Source organism: Amblyraja radiata, chromosome 38 (assembly GCF_010909765.2).
Source record: "Amblyraja radiata isolate CabotCenter1 chromosome 38, sAmbRad1.1.pri, whole genome shotgun sequence".
In the NCBI taxonomy this organism is placed as follows: Eukaryota; Metazoa; Chordata; class Chondrichthyes; order Rajiformes; family Rajidae; genus Amblyraja; species Amblyraja radiata.
Window position 1 is genome coordinate 9,220,910 of NC_045993.1, and position 23,783 is coordinate 9,244,692.

Consider the following 23,783-nt stretch of genomic DNA (forward strand, 5'->3'; position numbering starts at 1 on the left):
TGTGGATGATCAGCCATGATCACAGTGAATGGCGATGCTGGCTCGAAGGGCCACATAGCCTACTCCTGCACCTATTGTCTATTGTCTATTGTCTATTATCATTCACCCAGCCACGGCCAAGTCGGTCAACGAATTGCCATCAGGAATTTGTCTCTTATTTTGATTTGTGAGTGTGAAAGTTGGCAACCCTAGACCTGACCCTCTGGTGCGACCTGACCCCCTGAGAACCTCCAGCATTTGGTGTCCAGATTCCAGCATCTGCAGCATCTTGGACCTTCAAATATTAAAAACAAATCTCTTGATCCCAGATCTCTTTGGCTGTCTGCCATGTCAGTCAGATACCCCAACTACCGATTGGATAGGGACACTGTCAATCACGGACGTCCGGAGCCTGATCTCGCTTCCTATTGAAGAAGAAAAAGTCCCGCCCACTCGTCACGCGTGCTCCCGCCCCCCCCCCCGACGAGGAGAACCGTCCGTCCATTGGCCGGCGCGGCTGTCGGTTTCATCAGACCGGCGTGTGATTGGAGGAGGTGGAGGTCACTCAGGAGCGGGCGCTGAGGCTGGGCTGTTATTGGAGGAGGTGGTGGGAGACCCGCCCCCTAACGGCCGAGGGGGCGGGACCAGCGTGGGGGGCGGGACTTGAGGTGCAGTCCGGCCGGGATCGAGCGGGAAGGCGGTGAGTGCTCAACGGTTTCGCAGCCTCAGGCTCCCCCCCCACGCCGCTAAATGTTTAAAAAGCCGGCCCAGTCCCCCTCACATCTACCTCCGCCGGTCCCCCCACGTTAGAAATTTAAAATTAAAACCTCGCCCCCCCTGTTTTCGGCCCGGCCGAGGGCGCAGGCCGCGACCGCCGCCTCGGCTTTTCCTGCTCATGCTGGCCGCCCTGAGGCGGAGGGAGAGGCGGCGACTGCCTGGAACCCAGGGCGTTGTCTCTTTAATCCCGTCTGGTGTTGATGATCCGCCTCCACGATGAATTGGCGTCTTTGCCGTTGAGGTTCTACAGGCATTGGTGTGGGGAGGTTTATTGGAGATGTAATGAATCGGGGAGGGGAGGGGGTTAAACATTAGTTACAGCCCCTTATAAATCTGTCAGCAATCCTATTTGTATTGAGGCCCTTGTCATTGGGAATGATCATGTCCTTTAGATTCTGCAGCTAAGAGTAGCCCTTACAGTAGGAAGCCACCAGTCCTGTGGTGTTTGTGTTTGCCCTGGGGTTGAGCCATGACCATCTCCCCTGAAGGGTCTTGACCTGAAACGTCAACCATTCCTTAATAATAATGATAATAATGGATGGGATTTATATAGCGCCTTTCTAATACTCAAGGCACTTTACATCGCATTATTCATTCACTCCTCAGTCACACTCGATGGTGGTAAGCTACTTCTGTAGCCACAGCTGCCCTGGGGCAGACTGACGGAAGCGTGGCTGCCAATCTGCACCTACGGCCCCTCCGACCACCACCAATCACTCGCACACATTCACACACAGGCAAAGGTGGGTGAAGTGTCTTGCCCAAGGACACAACAACAGTATGCACTCGGTCTGAAGAAGGGTTTCGGCCCGAAACGTCGCCTATTTCCTTCGCTCCATAGATGTACCTTCGATATTCCAGCATCTGCAGTTCCCTTTTGAACAGTATGCACTCCAAGCGGGATTCGAACCGGCTACCTTCCGGTTGCCAGCCGAACACTTAGCCCATTGTGCCATCTGTCCCCAGTGATGCTGCCTGCCTGTCCTCCTGAGTTACTCCAGCATTTTGTGTCTATCTTCGGCCTAAACCAGCATCTGCAGTCCCTTCCCACACATTTTGTCAGTCCCCAGAGCCCTGTAGTCTGTTTCCACCAAGATTTGCTAGTAGGTTGCCTGGGTTTCAGCACCTACGTTACAGAGAAAGGTTGAACAAGATAGGTCTTTATTCTTTGGAGCGCAGAAGGTTAAGGGGGGATTTGATAGAGGTCTTTAAAATGATGAGAGGGATAGACAGAGTTGACGTGGATAAGCTTTTTCCATTGAGAGTAGGGAAGATTCAAACAAGAGGACATGATTTGAGAATTAAGGGACAAAAGTTTAGGGGTAACATGTGGGGGAACTTCTTTACTCAGAGAGTGGTAGCTGTGTGGAATGAGCTTTCTGTGGAAGTGGTGGAGGCAGGTTCGATTTTATCATTTAAAAATAAATTGGATAGGTATATGGATGGGAAAGGAATGGAGGGTTATGGTCTGAGTGCAGGTGGATGGGACTAGGTGACGGACTAGAAGGGCTGTGATGGCCTGTTTCTGTGCTGTAATTGTTATATGGTTATATAAGATGTGAACCAAGGCTATGAGGAGAAGGGGCAAACTGACCTGTGTACTTGGAAGTGAGAGGTAAAGGGTTACCGTGTAGGAGGCAACTGCAGATGCTGGTTTACACTGAAGGTAGGCACACAAAATGCTGGAGTAACTCAGCGGGACAGGCAGCATCTCTGGAGAGAAGGAATGGGCGATATTTTGGGTCGAGACCCTTCTTCAGAACTGCAGTTGCTGGTTTACCTTGAAGATAAACACAAAAAACTGGAGTAACTCAGCAAGTTGTTTCCTTGATCATTGTTACTGGCTGTGATTTGTCCTTTTGCATATCTTTCATTCATTTTTTTCTATGTACCTTTCCATATCTATTTTCCCTCTCCCCTGACTCTCAGTCTGAAGAAGGGTCACAACCTGAAACGTCACCTATTCATTTTCTCCAGAGATGCTGCCTGACCCCCTGAGTTACTCCAGCTATTTGTGTCTCTTCCGTGGTATGGGGTATGTTAACAGCAGGGATGTTCAGTGTTGTTCTCTTCAGCTAATAGTGGTGTGACAAAGATTGTGTTATTCATTGAGTATCAGGATATCACCGACAGATACAAAGTGGTGGAGTAACACAGCGCGTCAGGAAGCATCTCTGGAGAAAAAAGGATGGATGATGTTTCAGGTCGGGACCCTTCTTCCGACTGAAACACCTTGGGGCTGGAGAATACCTAGGAACAGAAAGGAGAGCTGTCCAGAATAGAATGAGTGAAGAACTAGGAACAGAGGGATATGGATTATGTGTAATCAGATGTGATTAATTTATCACAGCATTATGTTTAGCACCGACATTGTGGGCCGAAGGGCATGTTCCCGTGTAGTATCTTTTTACATTCTAAGTCAGAGGTTCAGCTGAAGGACTGAAGACCAAGATTCAAACAGAACCACAACAGTAATAATCTTTCAGATACAAAAGATGCTGAAATTTGAAAAATAACCAAACTGCTACAGGAATTCATTTGGCCAGACACAGATCGTGGAGGAAATCGGACCGTTAATGTTTTTGGTTGAGACCCTTCCTCTCGGCAGCCCGGAGGAAGGGCCTCGACTGGAAACGTCGACTATCCATTTCCCTCTGTAGGCAATAATGTTGTTATTGCTCTCTGAGCCATGCTCAAATTGGCACAGGGTCAGGCATGGAGGTAATGACTGCTCAGGTACACAACCAAGTAGTTTTAAAGATGACAGCTTCTGCCTGTTAATTCTTTATAGTAGTGAGTTCCTGATCTGTACTGCCCTCTTGGGTAGAAAATAAAATTCTCATCACACCTCTTATGTTACTAATTATCCTATAGCTCTGCCCTCTTTTTTTAAAACCTCTCTTTTTGGGGGAAGCAGGTTCTTCCTATTTACTCTTTCTAGTTTTCTCATAATTTTATATATAACTGATGTCTCCAGCCACACATGCGAGGAAAACAATCTGGCCATATCCATTCTTGCTAAAAATTTCCAGTTTTGACAACAACTATACATTTTCTCTGTTGCTCCAATGATTAATTCTGTTCTTGCAGTCTCAGAAGTGTTGTGTTCAGTTCTGTTGCAATCTTCCTCTTATAGCTTATCTGATAACTGATAGGATTCTGAATGTCTTTTTATCAAACCATCGTGCCAATTTAAAGGATCTCTGAACGTGCACTCTATACCTCTATACCCCTCGATATCTGTGAATTTTCTTGCGCTGCATCTCGCAAATGCATTACTTCACACTTCCCTGAATTAAATTCTAAATAGAGTGGATGTGGAGAGGATGTTTTCACTAGTTGGAGAGTCGCGGACTAGAGGTCAGAGCCTCAGAATTGAAGGACGTTCCTTTCGGAAGATGAGGAAGAATTTATTTAATTGGCGGGTGGTGAATCTGTGGAATTCTTTGCCTCAGAAAGCTGTGGAGGCTGTCAATGGATATTTTTAAAGCATAGATAGATTATTGATTAGTACGGGGTTTTGGGGAGAAGGAAGGAGAATGGGGTTAGGAGGGAGAGATTGATCAGCCATGATTGAATGGTGGGGTAGACTTGATGGGTTGAATACCCTAATTCTGCTCATACCATTTTTGACCTTATAACTGATGTGACCATGTGTATCCTTCTGCAGCATAAAGCTATCCTCTGAAGCTTTCTTAAATTTAAATGTAAATCATTAATATATATTGTGAAATACAAAGGACAGAGCACTGAACTATTTGCTTCCAGTCACAAAAACACCTGTCATCCTTTACTCTTTGACTCTTTAGCAATTATATACAAAATTGTGAGGAGGCCCGGAAGAGTAAATGGTTTGGGAACATCTCCATATAGGACTGCAAGAAATTGCCGAGTTGTGGACGTAGCCCAGGCCATCGTGCAAACCAACCTCCCTTCCAGATTTGGGGACAGTTTCTTCCCAGCTTTTATCAGGCAACTGAACTGTCCTCTTACCAACCAGAGTCCTGACCTGCTGTCTTTCTCATCAGAGACCCTTGGACTATCTTTAATTGACCTTTACTAGACTTATCCTGCACTAAAAGTTATTCCCTTTATGTTATAATGGAAATACAAGAGACTGCAGATACTGGAGTCTTGAGCAAGAAACAAGCTGCTGGAGGAACTCAGAGGGCCAGATAGCATCTGTAGAAAAAAATGGCAAGGGAAATTACTACCTCAGTATTTTAGAAACTCTAGTCTCTTGCATTTCCTTTGCTGATGCTGCCTGACCTGCTGACTTCCTCCAGCATCTGCTGACACTTACTATTGTCCTCTACAGAGTGACCCGCTGACTTCCTCCAATAGTTTGTGTTTATTCTTAGGATTCCAGCATCTGCAGCCTCATACCATTTCCTTCCACAGATGCTGCTTGACCTGCTGGGTTTGTTCGACTGTTTTATGTTAATCCATATAACATTGGTAAACCCTAGTGCGTTTCAGTACCTGGTGACTTATAAATGAACCTTGTTCTTTTGTATCAAATTTAATGGATTCCCAATAAAATAGATTTATTTTGGATTGCGCTATTCTGGAGAAAGACGGTGAAATGCTTTCTAAACTATTCATTTAATGCCCTGCCTGTTATGTCACCTGACAGCATAGGTCTTTAGAGTATTGCAGCATCAAGTTCTTCAGCATTGTTCACCAAGATCTATCAGGCAATGTTTCAAGTTACCAGTGGAGTACATTATTTCCTCATGTCTATTTAACTAAGAAAAACTGAGACGAATGGCCAGGTTTACTGACTCGGTTTTAAGTGTGAAATCAGTTGTTGTTTCAGGTAATGTCAAGGTTGTTTTTTTTAGCTTGGAGGTGGCAGGTTATGTATTTAAAGTGTTGGGAGAAACATAAATTGGAGGAGGACAAGCTATGATTTCAATGTAGTAAGGACATTTAAAATGTAAATCATTAATATATATTCTGAAAAGCAAAGGACGGAGCACTGAACCATTCGTTATCAACCTTCCAGTCACAAAAACACCTGTCATCCATTACTCTTTGCCTCTTGCAACTGAACAAATTTAGAATCTGATTTGACACTTTCTTGGATCCCATGGACTTGCTTTTTTGACCAGTTTGCCATGTAACATTTTGTCAAAAACATTGCCAAAATTCAATTAGACTCTTTCAATTACATTGTCCTCACAAATTCTTCTTGTTTCCTCCTCAAAACAGTTGATTTGTTCAGCTTCTAAAATATGATATTTTTAGCTACAAGAAAAGATTGGATGTGCCAGACTTGTTTTCTTTGAAACACTCTGGCTAAAGGGAGACATCAATTCTATACAAAATTATGAGAAGGCCAGGAAGAGTAAATGGTTTGGGAACAGCTCCATATAAGACTGCAAGAAATTGTAGCCCAGATCATTGCGCAAACCAACCGACTTTCCAGGATTGGGAACAGCTTCTTCACAGTCCTGCACCATCCAGAGTGCGGTCCTGGCCCCCTGTCTAACTCATCGGAGACCCTTAGACTATCTTTAATTGGACTTTACTGGAGTTTATTCTGGACTAAAAGTCATTCCCTTTATCCCGTATCTGTGCACTGTGGACAGCTTGATTGTAACCATGTACAGTATTTTTGTGATTGAATAGCACCCCAAAAAAGCTTTTCTCTGTACCCCCGTACACGTGACAATAACAAACTAAACTAGGAAAGTGACTTACCCCAAAAGAGAGATTAAAAACTCGAGCACTGAGATATTAGAAAATGTCCCTGAACAAATCCATGTTGCCCTTGATTAATCTGTGCCTTTTTGATAGTACTGGTCCTGAGAATTGATTCCAATAAATTAAAAACTCAAGTACAATCTTAAGGTCATAAGTGATAGGAGTAGAATTAGGCCATTCGGCCCATCTGTTCTACTCTGCCATTCAATCATAGCTGATCTATCTACCCCTAACCCCATTCTCCTGCCTTCTCCCCATAACCTCTTACACCTGTACTAATCAAGAATCAATCTATCTGCCATAAAAATATCCACTGACTTGGCCTCCACAGTCTTCTGTGGCAAAGAATTCCACAGATTCATCACCCTCTGACTAAAGAAATTTCTCCTCATCTTCTTAAAATAACGTCCTTTAATTCTGAGGCTATGACCTCTAGTACTAGACTCACCCACTTGTGGAAACATCCTCTCCACATCCACTCTATCCAAGCCTTTCACTATTCTGTATGTTTCAATGAGGTCGCCTCTCATTCTTCCAAACTCCAGCGAGTACAAGCCCAGTGCCGACAAACACTAATCATAGGTTAACCTACTAATTCTTGGGATTCTTCTTCTAAACCTCCTCTGAACCTTCTCCAGAGCCAGCACATCCTTCCTCAGGTATGGTGCCCAAAATTGTTCACAATATTCCAAATGCAGCCTGACCCAGCGCCTTATAGAACCTCAACATTACATCCTTATTTTTGTATACAAGCCCTCTTGAAATAAATGTTAGCATTGTGTTTGCTTTTGTACTACTGATTCAACTTGCAGGTTAACTTTTGGGGAATCCGGCACCAGCACTCCCAAGTCCCATTGCATCTCCGATTTCTGGATTATCTCCTCATTTAGAAAATAGTCTATGCCTTTATTCCTACTGCCAAAATGCATGGCTCCACACTTTGCCACACTATATTCTATCTGCCACTTCTCTACCCACTCTCCCAACATAGACAAGTCCTTCTGCAGAGTCCCTGCTTTCTCTACACTGCCTGCCCCTCCACCTATTTTCGTATCATCCGCAAACTTGGCCACAAAGCCTTCAATCCCCTCGTCCAAGTCATTAATATACAACATGAAGAGTAGCGGCCCCAGCACTGATCCTTTCGGAACTCCACTAGTTACTGTCAGCCAACCCGTAAAGGCCTCCTTTATTGTCACTCTTTGTCTTCTGCCTTCCAGCCAACCTGCTATCCCTGCTAGTATCTGCCCTTTGATACCTTGGGCTCTCATCTTCCTTAGCACCTTATCAAAGACTTTCTGAAATTCTAAGTAGACAACATCCACACCCTCTCCTTTGTCCCTTTACTTCTTCAAAGAATTCCAGCAAATTTGTCAAGCAAGACCTCCCTTTCACAAAGCCATGCTGACTTCGGCCTAATTTATCGTGAACTTCTAAATACTCCGTAACCTCATCCTTTATAATGGACTCTTAAAATCTTACCAACTATCAAAGTCAGATAGCTCCCACTATTCTGCTTTGCTCCCTTCTTGTGCAATTTTCCAATCATCTGGGACTATTCCTGACTCTAGTGATTCTTGAAATATCACTGTCAAAACCTCTTTCAGAACCCTATGGTGCAGTCCATCTGGTCCAGGTGACATCCACCTTCAGCCCTTTCAGCTTCTCAAGCACTTTCTCCCTAGTAATAGCCACTCTACTAACTTCCACCCCCTGACTCTTGAATTATTCGACTTTATTGACCACTACTTTGGCCAATGCTGAATGATTTGGTCACCCAGCAAAGGAGAACATACTGTACTTTTGAGATGTGTAGCATTTGGTGACGGCTTGGAAGCACATAGGCATTGAAGCAATAAATATGTGTGTAATTTAATTCAGGTAGGCGAAGGTCAGGTATGGATTGACTAAATGGTTGACAATAAGTGCTAAGAGGAAGGAATACGTCACCTTTACACCGCTTGGTATTTGGTTAACTGTTGTGAACTGCTTGTACCAATGAACTAATAATTGAAGTGTTGTGGCTGCAATGCCGGAAAGCTACAGATAATTCTGGATTAGTAATATCCAGAAACAATTGCGAGATAGATGGTTGGATGAGTTGTCTGTTAGGTGGCGTTGGTTAATTGCAGCATGGGTATTGAGAATTATACATTGGCTGCGATATGCAGGAGGTTTACTAATGTTATAGAACAATTTCATTTCACACTTGTGAATGACGTTCATTGGTGGTTTCTTTTGTGGCTGATTCTCCAGCTCATCTAAGATGCTGATGATGGCCAGTTATTGATCTTATGGCAGAGGACACTGATGATACCGAATGTCATTCAACTATAGAAGCTGAATCTTATCATTTCCCTCTGCGTTGCATATCCATGGATATTTCACGGTATAATATGCGACTGTACTAAATAAGTATCTGCTCTGATGTAGCTCTCAACAACGTGACCCAATGCCATGGTGAAACTAGTTTCTTCTTCCCCCTAAATTCATGGCATTGCAATTAGCTGAATTGGTATTGGTTTATTATTGTCACGTGTACCGAGACAAACTAATAAGCTCTGGAGTTTAATAAAAAGGAACTGCAGATGCTGCTCTATACCAAAGATAGACACAAAATGCTGGAGTAACTTAACGGGTTAGGCAACATCGCTGAAGAAAATGGGTAGGTGGCGTTCCGGGTCGGGGCCCTTTTTCAGACTGAAGAAGGGCCCCGACCCAAAATGTCACCTCTCCCATTTTCTCCAGAGATGCTGTCTGATCCGCTGAGCTAGTCCAGCACTTTGTATCCATCTAAGCTCTATAGTGTAGTTATTTTGTATCCTTGGCAGGCAAACATTGAGTCATATGGTTTTAATTTAGAATCTTTTGATTATATTGCAGTCTGCAAGTTGTTTTCTAACTTTTGTATATCCTGTCGAACAAATATCTGGTTAAGATAATGCATCAGCCTGAGCCACATTGATGCCTGTACTTCATGTGACTGGTGCATAAGGCTTAATATTCACTGCTTTTAAATGAACATTGCTCATTTCGATTTGTGGCTCTCTTTTATGTAGATATTTGTTTAGCTCTGATTCCAGAGGATCTAAGATTGTGTGCTTTCTCGCTTATTTCTGCAGTGGAGTGATAGCTCTACTTTACTTCACATATACGATCCTGTGATGGGCACAAAATGCTGGAGTAACTCAGCGGGACAGGCAGCATCTCTGGAGAGAAGGAATGGGTGACGTTCGGGTCGACACCCTTCTTCACGCTGAAGAGGGGATAACCCGAAACGTCACCCATTCCTTCTCTCGAGAGATGGTGCCTGTCCCGCTGAATTACTCCAGCATTTTGTGTCTATCTTCGGTGTAAACCTACATCTGCAGTTCCTTCCTATAAAACTTTGTGACTCGGTAAAGCAACTGGAGATAGTAGTCTGCAGGCAGACACAAAATGCTGGAGAAACTCAGCAGGTGAGGCAGCATCTGTGGAGAGAAGGAATTCTGCATGTTGGTTGTTAATATACAGTCTGCATGTTGGTTGTTAATATACAGAAATATATATGCCTGAAATATGCAACAATGCAAAAATAGAATTGGCATTTGTGAAAATTATTTATTTTCAAAAGAAAAGTCAGCTTTGTACTGAAGGTTTGCAAAATGTATCTCCCTTCCTGTACCTCTTTAATTGACTGAACTTGGCAATAAGGATCACCATATGTGCACTGTCTTGGTGCCAAGATTCCATCTGTTGTAACTGAGCATTATTGGCTCAGTGAATGAGATTGGGCCTTGACAGAGCCATGCTAGAAAGGTAGCTGGTTTAAGATCTATACTAGACTTGTAAATGCCTTGTAAATTTTTGGCTCCATCTTAACTTAGGCTTTGATGGTTTACATCTATGCTTATAAATATGACCCAGCACAGATTTATCTGTCCCACACCCTTGCATTTTCTGCATTACCCTGAAATATATTTGTTTCAAGTACAGTAACAGAATCTTGGAAGCTAAAAATAATGTCCTGCGGTGCTGCTTGTGGTCGGGCAGATGTTAAGTTGGAATGTTGCAATACATATGATTAGAATATAGGTCAGCGTGCATTTTGAGGCTGGATGGTGCAGTTTTATTCCTAAGAATACTGGATTCATTTAAAGATCAGGCTGCAGAAAGGATTCCACATGTTTTTGACTGACAGTGCCATTATAAATTCCTTGATATTGTAGAACTTTCCTTTGGGACATAACTAAAATACAATTCTTTGTAGTTTTCTTTGTTGGACGGAAGAAAGAGGCAAGCATGTAATTGGTACAAATTGCATGATTTGTGTGTAACTTACATTTTTATCCAGAGCCAACATATTGCAGCTATTTAAGAATTGGAAGCAAAGACTGAAGTCAACGGTGAGTACAATAACTTCACCTGGTGTAGGTTTTAAATTAAAAATGATAGTTAATGTCTCATAGAGGGATACAGGACAGAAACAGACCGTTCCACCCATCCATTCCACACTAACCGCTGGATAAATTAATAATGTGAAATGAGTAATTTATTTTGTATTTTGAGCATTGACTTGAGAAAGATGGTCATTAAAAAAAGGATTTCAGAAGACATTAAGCATTTTGCAAATCTGTTGATCGAGCTCTTACATTGTGTTTCACAAAGAGAACTAGCACAGCAATTGACAGAGCAGCAGCCCCGGCAGGACATAAGCTACTAAGCTGCAGCTGTGGCTGGGAAAAGATAACATCAGAGAAGGGTCTCAAGATCCACCAGGGCAGAGAAAAGTGCCTGAGAGATCTTGGTGTGGGGCCTCGCATTGACCATTATCTTCTAAGAGGTAGGCCAAATCAGTCGAGTGAAGCCCAGTGGCAGGTTAACCACCACAGTCCATAGGGTATCAGTACCCCAGGTGAAGCTCAACCAAGTACTGTCCCACCAACGGACACGAGTCCAGAGCCTAACCAGCCACAGTCAGCAGTAGAGAGGTAGATGAAAGGAAAAAAGCATAATGGAGCAGTCACTGGCTGTAGCTGAAGAGAAAAGATGCTGTCTGGGCTGCCACGTGACCATCTAGAGCAGTGGTTCCCAACCTTTTTTTGGCCATGCCCCACCTAATCACCTCTAAAATCCTGATGCCCCCCCCCCATGTGGTGATATATAATTCTTATCATTTAAAAATTATTTACTCAAAATAACATCTGAAACATAAACTACATATGTTTACCTGATGGAAAATCCAAAAAAATAAAAATCGAAAATTTGGACCCAGACCTCCTCAGTCGCGCTCAATTTCCCCCCTTAAAAATCAAATTGCCCCCCTGTGGGGCGTACGCCCCACGTTGGGAACCACTGATCTAGAGGCTAACCATAAGACACACACCCAGGGCTGATCACCCAGCGGTGGGCCTGCCTCGACTGAGGGTGTCTTGTGATAAAAGGCCGAAACACCCAGTGATGTTGAGGTACACAACTGAAGATGTGGTTGGTACACAAAATTGCTGGGGAAACTCAGCGGGTGCAGCAGCATCTATGGAGCGAAGGAAATAGGGGACGTTTCGGGCCGAAACCCTTCTTCAGACTGGACAACTGAAGATGTGGTTGATTGGTAGCAAAATCATCTAGTGGTCACCCCCAAGAATACCGGGTGTCAGTTGTGGTGAAGAACCTTAGGGATTGTAACATCCAGTCCTACCAATCAATATGTATAATGAAAACACAAGAGACTGCAGATACTAGAATCTTGAGCAAAAAGCAAACTGCTGGAGGAGAAACTCTAGTCTCTTGCATTTCTCTTCGTTGATGCTGCCTGACCCGCTGAGTTCCTCCAGTAGTTTGTGTTTATTCTTAGGATTCTAGCATCTGCTGACTCTTACTATTGTCCTCCACAGATGCTGCCTGACTCTTTGAGTTCCTCCAGCTGTTTTCTTTCTTTGGATTCCAGCATCTGCAACCTCTTACCATTTCCTTCCACAGATGCTGCTTGACCTGCTGAATTTGTCCGACTGTTTGTTTTATGTTAATCTATATAACATTGGTAAACCCTAGGGCATTTCAGTACTTGGTAACTTATAAATGAACCTTGTACTCTTGTATCAAATTTAAAGTATTCCCAATAAAATAGGTGCATTTTGGATTGCGTTATTCTGGAGAAAGACGGTGAGATGCTTTCAAAACGATTCATTTAATGCCCTGCCTGTTATGTCACATGACAACATCGGTCTTTAGAGTATTGCAGCATCAAGTTCTTCAGCCTTGTTCACCAAGATCTGTCAGGCAATGTTTCAAGTTACCAGTGAAGTACATTATTTCCTCATGTCTGTTTAACTAAGAAAAGCTGAGACGAGTGACCAGGTTTACTGGCTAGGGTTAAAGTGTGAAATCAGTTGTTGTTTCAGGTAATGTCAAGGTAATTTTTTTAGCTTGGAGGTGGCAGGTTATGTATTTAAAGTGTTGGGAGAAACCTAAATTGGAGGAGGACAATCTATGATTTCAATGTAGTGAGGGAAGAGGAAGATAAATAAGTAGGACATGCATAGCATTAAACAAAAAGTTGTCAGGAATGGTTGAACACAAATTTAAAACCGATGCTTGGGATGGGTGAGCGGGGGTGGGGGGAAGATGGACTGTGGGACATTTATCTGTTTTTTTTCTCTCTTCTTGCACTTCTTTGGCAGTTCAGGGTTTTTTTCGTCTCTCTTTTTTGTATTTTTCTTCTTTTTCTTCATTCTTTCCTTTTTTCTCGATTTATGTATCAATTTATTCTCGATTATGTATCAATTTATAAAATGTTAAAAATGAAGCTGTATGAAAATTGTATAATTATCATGCCAATTGATTTATTCTTGTACAATTGCTTCTAATAAAATAAACATTTAAAAAAAAGTTGTCAGGAACGTTCACAGAAGCATTCCACTGACTAAACCCCTTGTTTTCGTATTCCAGGTGTTGGATTTGTGAAAATGGTGGAATTATCTGCAGAGCAAAGTTGCTGAACGAACACCTGTTGGGACAAGATGGAGCTTCAGTCGGGCTGAAACAGGGTAACGTGTTCCTGCAGAGAAATTGCTAAAGCTGTAAAGACTTAGCAGCTGAAAGAAACCCGCAGCAGAGTGGGTGGAAGAAAACCAGACGCTAAAGCAGTCACCATGACGTCCTCGTCCCTTCGAAGACAGATGAAAAACATTGTAAACAATTATTCTGAAGCCGAGATAAAAGTACGGGAGGCTACGTCAAATGATCCCTGGGGTCCCTCGAGCTCCCTGATGGCAGAAATCTCCGACCTGACCTACAACGTGGTGGCATTCTCGGAGATTATGAGCATGATCTGGAAACGCCTCAATGACCACGGCAAAAACTGGCGTCATGTTTACAAGGCTCTGATGTTGATGGACTACCTGATCAAGACTGGCTCTGAGCGGGTAGCACAACAGTGCAAGGAAAACATCTTTGCCATTCAGACTCTGAAGGACTTCCAGTATATTGATCGGGATGGAAGGGATCAGGGTAATGAAATACCTACTTGTGATTTATCTACAATAATAAGCTAGAGCTTTAGGGGTGGTTGAGTGACTTGCATCAATGAGTGCTGAACCAGTTCATGCATTGATGTACAGGGGGATCTTGGGGTCCAAGTCCGCAGATCCCTGCAAGTGACAACAGAAGCAGATAGAGTGGTAAAGAAGATATATGGTGTTCTTGCCTTCATCAGTCAAGGCGTTGAGCATGTCAGGAAGCCATGTTACGCTTTCTTGGACTTTGGTTAAGCTGCGTTTGGAGTATTGTGTGCAATCTTGGTTACCTGATTACAGGAAGGATGTGGAGGCTTTGGAGAGGGTGCAGAAGAGATTTAGCAGAATGCTAAAAGAAAAAAAAATCGCTAGAGTAACTCAGCGGGTCCAGCCGCATCTCTGGAGAAAAAGGATGGGTGACGCTTCGGGTCGCAATCCTTTTTCAGACAGCAGAATACTGCCTGAATTAGAAGGTATTCGCTATAAGCAGAGTTTGGTTCAACCTGAATAGTTTTCTCTGAAGCATCAACGGTTGAGGGGGCACCTGAAAGAAGGTTATCAAATTATCAGAGGCCTAGATAGGGTGGACAGTCAGAACCCTTTTCTCAGGGTGGAAATGTCAAAGACTAGAGGGCAGACTTGAGGTGAGAGGGGCAAAGTTTAAAGGAGATGTGCTGGGGACATTTTTTTTATACAATGGTGGGTACCTGGAACCAGCTACTGGTGGAGTCACATACAATAATGGCATTTAAGAGGCTTTGGATAGGCACATGGGGATATGCAGGGATTTATGTGCAGGCATATGAGATGAGCTTGGCATCATGTTCGGGACAGGCATTGTGTTCTGTAGGGCCTGTTTCTGTGCTGTGCTGTTCTATGTATGCAGTCTATTGTATTGGCCAGCTGATTGAGGTGTGTTATTGACCTTGGCATGACTGGACTAGAGGAGTGAAGGTCCAATTTTATATTTTGGAAAAAATGTGTATGTCCAGGCAGGAACACCATTACCTTGGTTATAATATTCTCTACAATGCTCCTTGTGATAGTGACCCTGTATCGGGCACTGCTACTGTTTGCCGTACACAGGTTGGGAGTGGTGGCGCACTTGAGGGCAAGCAAACAATGCCGTTTTTAGTTATTAGACTTCAGATATACAGCGCGGAAACACTGAGTCCGCGCTGACCAGCACTCATCCCGTACACGAGTGACTACACTTAAGTGTGGGAGGAAACTGGAACAGCCAGAGGAAAACCACGCGGTCACAGGAGGAACGTACAAACTCCGTACAGACAGCACCCGTAGTCACGACTGAACTTGGGTCTCTGGCACTGTAAGGCAGCAACTCTACCGCTGCGCCACTGAGCCATCCCAAATATATTTGATATTGCCTAATATTTGTACCTGGCCTAGTTTAGTTCAAACTCACAGATGCAGACATCTTATCGATCTTAATGATCGCTGCTCTTTGGCGGCTGTTTTCAGATAGATAAGATAAAACCGTTGTAGTTCAGAACCCACAAGCCAAATTTGAACAACTAACTAAAATGTTAAATTTACACTTTTGAATACTTTATTTTGTGCTAAATAATTTAAAAAAGTTGGCCAGACTAAGTGGACTGAATTCTCTGCCTGTCCACTATTAAAAGACTCGGTGCGGCACGGTGGCACAGCAGTAGAGTTGCTGCTTTACAGCGCTTACAGCGCCGGAGACTCGGGTTCGATCCCAACTACGGGTACTGTCTGTACGGAGTTTTACGTTCTCCCCGTGATCACGTGGGTTTTCTCCTAGATCTTCAGTTTCCTCCCACACTCCAAATACGTACAGGTATATAGGCTAATTGGATTGGTATAATTGTAAATTGTCCCTAGTGTGTGTAGGATAGTGTTAATGTTAGGGGATCACTGGTCGGCGTGGGCCAAAGTGCCTGTTTCCGCGTTGTATCTCTAAACTAAAAAACTAAACTCCAGAGCACAGTCTTTAATGCCATGGGGTGTTGTCAGATATTTGGTGGTTTGAGACTTAATGGAACTCATCCGAGTCATGGCTCTAAGATGCCTGTGGTGAGAATGCAACTCCTGACCACAGCTGTAATAAGGGACTTGTTAATATTACACAGATTGTAGCAGCTTGGTATTTGTGATTGTTAAAATGGAATACTCTCATTCCAATATTATTTGACGTAATCAGAGAATGTGAAAAATAGCATATGATCAGTGGTCAGCATGGACTTGGTGGGCCGAAGGGCCTGTTTCCATGCTGTATCCCAAAACTAAAATAAGTTAAACCAAACAATTTTCCTTTGGTGGGAGAGCAAAGAAAGGAAAGGCGTTGTGGGTTCCACTGTATTTGTTTCTGAATTATTTGGAACGAACAGGGGTGTGGCTAGGTTAAAGACCAATGTCCAACGGTATACACTTCCACGAGCTAACAATGTTCATAATAGATCTGCCCAAACAACTAGTTATTATCAGTGAATTCCATTGATTCATGGAGAGATAGCTCCAGGAGGAGGAATGCTTTAGGTACCAGTGGCTCAAAGTCTCTATGCCTTCCAAGCTGCCACATTCCCCATGTGTCTTGGTCATATTTGTGTGAAAATCTGTAAGAGACCAATTTAGGCACGATTCTAGGTACTAGAGGGGTGGCAGTGTGGCGCAGCAGTAGAGTTGCTGCCTTACACCAGCACTAGACACCTGGGTTTGATCCTGACTACAGATGCTCTCTGTACGGAGTTTGTACGTTTTCCCTGTGACCACGTGGGTTTTCTCCGTGTGCTCCGGTTTCCTCCCACATGCCAAAGACATGCAGGTTTGTCTTCTGAAAATTGTCCCTAGTGTGTAGGATAGAGGTAGTGCAGGGGTGATCACTGCTCGGTGTAGACTCGGTAGGCTGAAGGGCTTGTTTCTGCACCGTATCTGTAAAGTCTAAATTACTAGACAGCTGAAACTGTAATATCTGAAAACGATGTCGTGTTTAAGGCTCTTCTACAGTTGATGGTGAAAATTGTGCTTTTTCAGTGTGCATCAGCCTCCACCGTTAAAATATATTCGATATACTTAACAGTGATTCAGTTATGTAGCATGATATGTTATAGGAGATACTGTGGTGATATAAGTTGATATACTGTGGTGGAGTATTTCAACAATTTGTAATTTTTAGTCGTCATAATGAACTGCTCAGATATCACACCCACCATCGCTCCTTCTGAATTCAATCGTCGGTATATTTTTCTCATGACACTTTTATCCTGCACCCAAAGTCAGGTTTCTAGTTACATTCAATTCATGGATTTGTAGGGACCAGTTGAACACTATCTAAAATCACTGCTCATATTTTGGATTGTAGATCTGTGTTGCTAATTTTCACCCTGCTCATCTACTTCCATAAGTACATCCATGTCTGTCCACAGGCTTTGGTTGTTCTTCAGTGGCATGTGCAGGTGATGTTGCTTAGCCAGGGAATTAAGGGCCTGTTCCACTTGGCTGTCTTTCACGCGCCATTTACACGACCTGCTAGCGTGTGGGTAGCGCAGGGACGGGCGCATGGAGTGGTGTGGAGGAGAGTGGACTTCGTCCTGCATGAAATCTTCATGCGCCACCGGCCTGTCGCGTAACTGACGGCCAAAGTGGGACAGGCCCAAGACCCTGGCGCGATGCAACGTCTCACCTCCAACAGCAGCAGCAGCAGCAGTCAAACGATCGTCGAACTCAGCCTGGGGCTCACGGCCATTGCGGATCCGGATCCGCTCCTACTCCCAGAGCGAGGCCAAGAAAATTGAAGATAGACACAAAATGCAGGAGTAACTCAGCGGGTCCGGCAGCTTCTCTGGAGAGAAGGAATGGATGACGTTTCGGGTCGAGACCATTCTTTCAGACTGAAGAAGAGTCTCGATCCGAAACATCATCCATTGCTTCTCTCCAGAGATGCTGCCGGTCCCGCTGAGTTACTCCTGCATTTTGTGTCCATCTTCAAATGACGTCACGCGCTCCAGACGGCTATGCGGGCGCATGATGACGCGCGTGACTCGCTGGACCGTCGCGCGACCGTCACTACCGGCCTGTCGCGTAAGTGTCGGCCCAAGTGGGACAGGCCCTTTACTGTCTCCTAGGGGTGGCACAGTGTGAATCCTCATTGTCCCGCCCTCTCTCCTTCCCTGGACCGCCAAGAAGACCAAGGACAGCAGGCGCGTAGGAATACCACTACCTGCAGATTCCCCTTGGTCGCACACCATCCTAACTCAGAAATGTGTGGCCAGTTATTTACCATTGCTGGGTCTATGTCTTGAAACCTCCCAAGTAATAGCATTGCAGGAATACCTTCAGCACAGGGACTACTGATGTTTTAAAGAAGTTTCTCAACACTACCTTTTCTGGTACATCTATGGAAGGATAATAAATGTCAGTCTTGCCTGCAGCACCTAGATCCCAACATTAAAAAAAAACATCCATTTAGATTAACGAACTAAAGCTCAGTATACCTGTTGCACCCTATCAGATGCTGAAAGTTCTATGTGCTTTCTGTAGCTCCTGTCGATGAGAGCTTGTTATATGCGGGTTATTTTTAAATTGTCTTTGAAAAGCTTCCTGAACCATGGCAGGAAGTACTACTTTCAAATTTTGTTAGACTGATAAGAATTTTTTTTTTGCATCCTCTTCAATATCAATATCAGTTTTATTCGTTACTTGCACATAAAGTGCAAGTGAAATTAATTTGCCAGCAGCGGTATAATGAAAAAGAACACACAAAAACACAATAAACATTTTTAACACAAACATCCACCTCAGCATTCATCACTGTGGTGGAAGGCACAAAAATTGGCCAGTCCTCCTCCATTTTCCCCTGTGGTCGGGACCTCAACCCTCCGCAGCCGCCGCTGCAGCGTCCAGAAGTACAGACAGGTAAAAGTCCAGGTAATTCCTGAATCGGTGCTGCCCCACCGGAGACCGCGGCTTCAGGTTGGTGTAGGCTGCAGGCCGGCGGTCGAAGATTTAAAGTTCCCGCCGTGCCGCAGCCCGAAGCACCGCAGGGCCGGCGGTCAGAGCTCCTCTCCAGGGGTCCCCGGCGAGGGACCCCACTCCGGGTGGCAAGGCCCCGCCGCGCCCGCGGTAGAAGTAGGCCGCGGGCCGGCGGTCGGAGCTTCTTCTCCTCCCGGGTCCCCAACGAGGGATCCCAGGATTCGGATGCCGCGCCAGCTGGAGCTCCACAGATCGCGGCTTCAGGCTGCCGCGGGCCAGTGAATGGAGCGCTCCCCTCCGGCGACCCCCGGCGAGGGCTCGCCCGCTCCGTGACGAGAGTCCACGCTGCGACCGCCGCTGAAGCCCCGGGTGCTTCTCCGGGAAAGGCCGCACCGATCCTCGATGTTACGCCACGGGGGAGGCGACATGGAAAAAGTTGCCTCTCTGTGGAGGAGGCGACCGAAGCGGTTTCCCCCTCACCCCCCTACACCACCCCCCACACAAGACACACAGAGAGACATTAAAAACAGACATCAAACACACTAAAAAAATAATAAAAGTTGAAAAAACTAACACGTTGCTGGCAGGGCTGCCGGCTTGCAGCACCCCCACCGACCTCTTGGCAGGTCTATTTAACAGCTGGACAAATAGTAGGCCAAAGGCCACTGGACCACTCATTACTTTAGTTCAGACTTTACTTTAGAAATACAGCGCAGAAACAAGTCCTTTGTCCCACCGAATCTGTGCTGGTGCTGGCCTCAGACATTAGCACTATCCGACATACGAGGGAGAATTGACCATTTTTTACCAAAGCCAATGAACTTATAAACCTGGACACCGTTAGAGTGTGGAAGGAAACCAGAGCACCTGGAGAAAACCCACGTGGTCACAGAGAGCACATACAAACTCCATACAAACAGCACCCTTAGTCAGGATGAAACCCAGGTCTCTAGCGCTGTAAGGCAGCAGCATTACCACTGTGCTGCCCTAATTACGATCACGGGTTGATCTTTTACTCAGCACAATTTACTGGCACTAGCCTCATATCTCTGATTCATTTAATATCTTGAAAATTATCAAGCTGTGTTGTGAACAAACGCAATGACTAAACCTCTGCAGCCTGACTGGCTAGCAAATTCCAAAAAGCACCACAGACTGAAGAAATTTTATATTAAGCAGTGTCCTAAATTAATTCTTTATTCTCTGACAGTGCCCCTGGTTCTACACTCCTCAGCTGAGGAAAATCTTTTCTTTGTGTCCAGCTGACAAGACCCCAAAGAATGTACATTTTTTGATGAAATCTCTATAAACTTTTGAAATCTCCTTGGTTTTTGCTACTACATAAAATCCTCCATCCCTGGAACCATGCTCTGCGACCGTCCAGGACAAGTATATTCTTTCCTGGATAAAGACTTGAAAACTATACACGTTCGTTCAGGTACAATCTCACCAAGTCCTTGCATAATTGAACCAAGGTATTTTATCCTTGTCCCTAAAAATCCTCTCATTATGAAAGTTAACACACCATTTCCCTAAGATAGACACAAAGTGCTGGAGTAACTCAGCGAGTCAGGCAGCATCTCTGGAGAAAAAGGATGGGTGACGTTTCGAGTCAGGAAAGAGTATTTCAATCAATCCATGCTACATTACGAATAAATTGACATCTGGCGTGGTCTGCCTGTAGATTGGATTGAAAGGTTTTTAGTTCCCTCTATTTTTTTCCCCTCAAAAGGCATTAACCTTTTGCAAATTTGTCGTGATTGTTGCTGGCAACAATATATCAACATACCATCACTATAGCAAACCATTTTTCCACAAGTCACAGAAGTTGTTCATCGTCAATTTGCCAAGTGGACGTAGAAAGCGATCAAGTATTTCTCTTTGCACAATTTTTCTCCTTCTCAATATTGGGTGTTATATAGATATCATATTAACACCAAGGTCACCAAGCCCTTCTACAGTTTAAGGGTTTAAAAGAATCTGGGCCAAATGGGATTTGGGCCGAAGAGCTAGTTTCTGTGCTTTTATGTATGATTCTATGACTCAAATAGAGATACAGCGTGATAACAGGTCTTTCGACCTACCGAGTCCAGGCTGACCAAAAATCACCGAATGCACTGGTTCTATCCTACACTCTTGTAGTAATTTACAGAAGCCATTCAGCCTACAAACCTTAATGTCTTGGAATGTGTGAGGAAATCGGAGCACCCGGTGAAAACCCACACAGTCATGGGGAGATCGTGCAAACTCTGTACAGACAGCGCCCGTTTTCAGGTTCGAACCCGGGTCTCTGGCGTTGTGAGGCAGCAACTCTACCGCTGCGCCACCTTGAAGCCATCTGCAATCAAATAATTGATCCAGATTGTGAAAAGCTTCAATCCTTGTGGTATCTCACTGGTCAGATCCTGCTAACCTGAGAAGGATCCTCTCATCCCCAACCTTTGCTATCTGTCTGATAATGAATTCTTAATCCACGCCATTATATTACCTGTGATTCCATGTACTCAAACATTGCTGATCATCAACGTACTGTGTAAGACCTCATCCAAAGCCTTCCATAAACCAAATGCACCACATCTACTTGTACTATTCAATTAATCATAACCTCAAAGAATTAAAACAGATTGGTCTCCTTTAATGATTCCATGTTGGTTACGTAATTGCACTGACTTCTGGCAATCAATTCCCACAACCAGGTGTCAATGTGAGGGAGAAGTCGAAACAGCTCATTGCATTACTGAAGGACGACGAGAGGCTTCGGGTCGAGCGCAGTCACGCACTGAAGACAAAGGAACGGATGTCGAGTGTGACGACAGGAGTCGGCAGCAATAACCAGATAATGTTCGGCCGAGGCTCCAGCCACCCAAACCTCTCCACCAGCCAGTCGGATGAGTGCGGCAAAGTGGGCGGTTCACCCGCTTCCTACCACGGCTGTAAGTTTGGTACAAGTGACCATCATAAACCAATGGCAACTGTGTGTATGCATGTTTGTTTAGTTTAGAGATACAGCCTACAGAGTCCGCGCCGACCAGTGATCCCCGTACACTGGCCCTATCCTACACTATAGGGACAAATTACAATTTTTACCAAAGCCAATTAACCTACAAACCTGTATGTCTTTGGAGTGTGGAATGAAACAGGAGCACCAGGAGAAACTCACACGGTCACGGGGAGAAACTGTGCAGACAGCACCCATGGTCAGGATTGAACCCGGATCTCTGGTGCTATAAGGCAGCAACTCTGCTGCTGCGCCCATATCTGTTTGTGGATAACCGAGAGGGGTTTCAAGAGCTAATGTTTTAAACCTTGTTTTTGAGCCTCGTATTAATATTATAATTCACTTCATTTTAACATACTAGACAGTCAGAACCTTTTTCTTCGTGTGGAAATGTCCAACATTAGAGGACATAGCTATAAGGATAGAGGGGGGAAAGTTTAATGAAGATGTGCGGGGCAAGCTTTTTACAGAGGGTGATGAGGGCCTAGAAAGCATTGCCAGGAGGATTGTGATGGAGGCAGATACGATAGTGGTGTTTAAGAAGCTTTTAGATAGGCGCATGGAAGTGCAGGTAATAGAGGGATATGGATATGGATCATGCAGGCAGTTTGAGTTCAGTTTAGCTCAGCATCATGTTTGGCACAAACATTGTGGGCCGTTGGGTCCTGTTGTGTGCTGCACTGTTCTATGTTCCATATTGTAGTGCAATTACTCATCTGCCCTAAATGTGGTCACGGTGACACTGCATTAACCAGAGGCACATTGCACACTACAGATCAATACTTAAATGTGGCACTAATCAGTAAATGGGGAAGTAAAGCACATAGTAATTGGAAACATTTCTTCTTATCTCACTGATTTTTACCAAGAAACACAGGTTAAAATTCACATTTAAATTCAGTCCAAAATGAGTATTGAAATGCAGCTGTTGAAGGGCATAGCGGGTTGTCCACATCTGTGTGGCGGTGAATGTAAAGAATTAAGTGATGAGGACAGGATGCATAAACGCAGCTTGGATTCCCTTGTGTAGAGACCAGGTGAGGTGGTGATCTAATTCAAGTGTTTAAAATGGTAAAGGTATTCCTTATACTGGGTTGGCCCCACAATAATGCACCTCGTCTGAAGCTTGTCGCTCTGTCCACAGCTACTTCACCGAAGATCTCCTCTGAGCTGGAGCAGACGCGGCCTCAGACAAGCGGTGAAGAGGAGCTGCAGCTACAGTTGGCGTTAGCCATGAGTCGGGAAGAAGCTGAGCAGGTAGGTACCCAGGCAGAGCTATTTTCGAGGCTGATTCGAGCTCTCCGAGTTCGAATCAGGGCAAACTCAGGAGAGCTCTTGGAATGAACTCGTACCGTGGGACAGGGCTTTAAGGAATGAAGTAGAAATTTCATGTTTAGAAGAGATGATGTTTGGCTAACTTTACCTGTAAGGCCAATTAGAATGTCAGTGTCTACACCCCACTCGAGAAACTGAGCTATTTACTCAATTGCTCAAGTTACAGCAAAGAAGCCCGCACTGTTGTATCATACTACATCATGTTCAGTGAGCTCCTAACTATTTTCTTTCTTGCCCGTCTAGATTTTCAAATGTGCCACAACAACTGGCAGTCAATCAAGAAACACAGTGACGACCTTGGCTGCACAGGTAGGATAATATAGGATCATTAGGCGGCACGGTGGCGCAACGGTAGAATTGCTGTCTCACAGTGCCAGGGACCATCCTGACTAGGGGGTGCTCAGACAAACAGAGTTTGTACGTTCTCCCCATGACCCACATGGGTTTTCTCTGGGTGCTCCGGTTTCCTCCCACACTCCAAAGACATATAGGTTTGTAGGCTGATCGGCTTGCTAAAATTGTACATTGTCCCTAGT

General features: G+C 44.5%; 1 protein-coding gene across 5 annotated transcripts in view; it reads left to right on the top strand.

Moving 5' to 3' along the window:
• Nucleotides 1-633: 633 nt before the first annotated feature.
• LOC116967047 (epsin-2-like) overlaps nt 634-23,783 on the top strand; it is a 42,514-nt gene continuing 19,364 nt past the window's right edge. For 4 of the 5 annotated variants that reach the window (XM_033013501.1, XM_033013505.1, XM_033013503.1 and 1 more), the window contains exons 1-5: nt 634-679; nt 13,393-13,953; nt 21,611-21,847; nt 23,057-23,169; nt 23,491-23,556. In XM_033013501.1, coding sequence (XP_032869392.1) covers nt 13,596-13,953; nt 21,611-21,847; nt 23,057-23,169; nt 23,491-23,556 — 774 coding nt within the window. In that variant the 5' untranslated portion in view covers nt 634-679; nt 13,393-13,595. Of the gene's footprint in view, nt 680-10,827; nt 10,851-13,392; nt 13,954-21,610; nt 21,848-23,056; nt 23,170-23,490; nt 23,557-23,783 lie in introns of those variants that run through there. The other variant, XM_033013502.1, reaches the window with a different exon arrangement.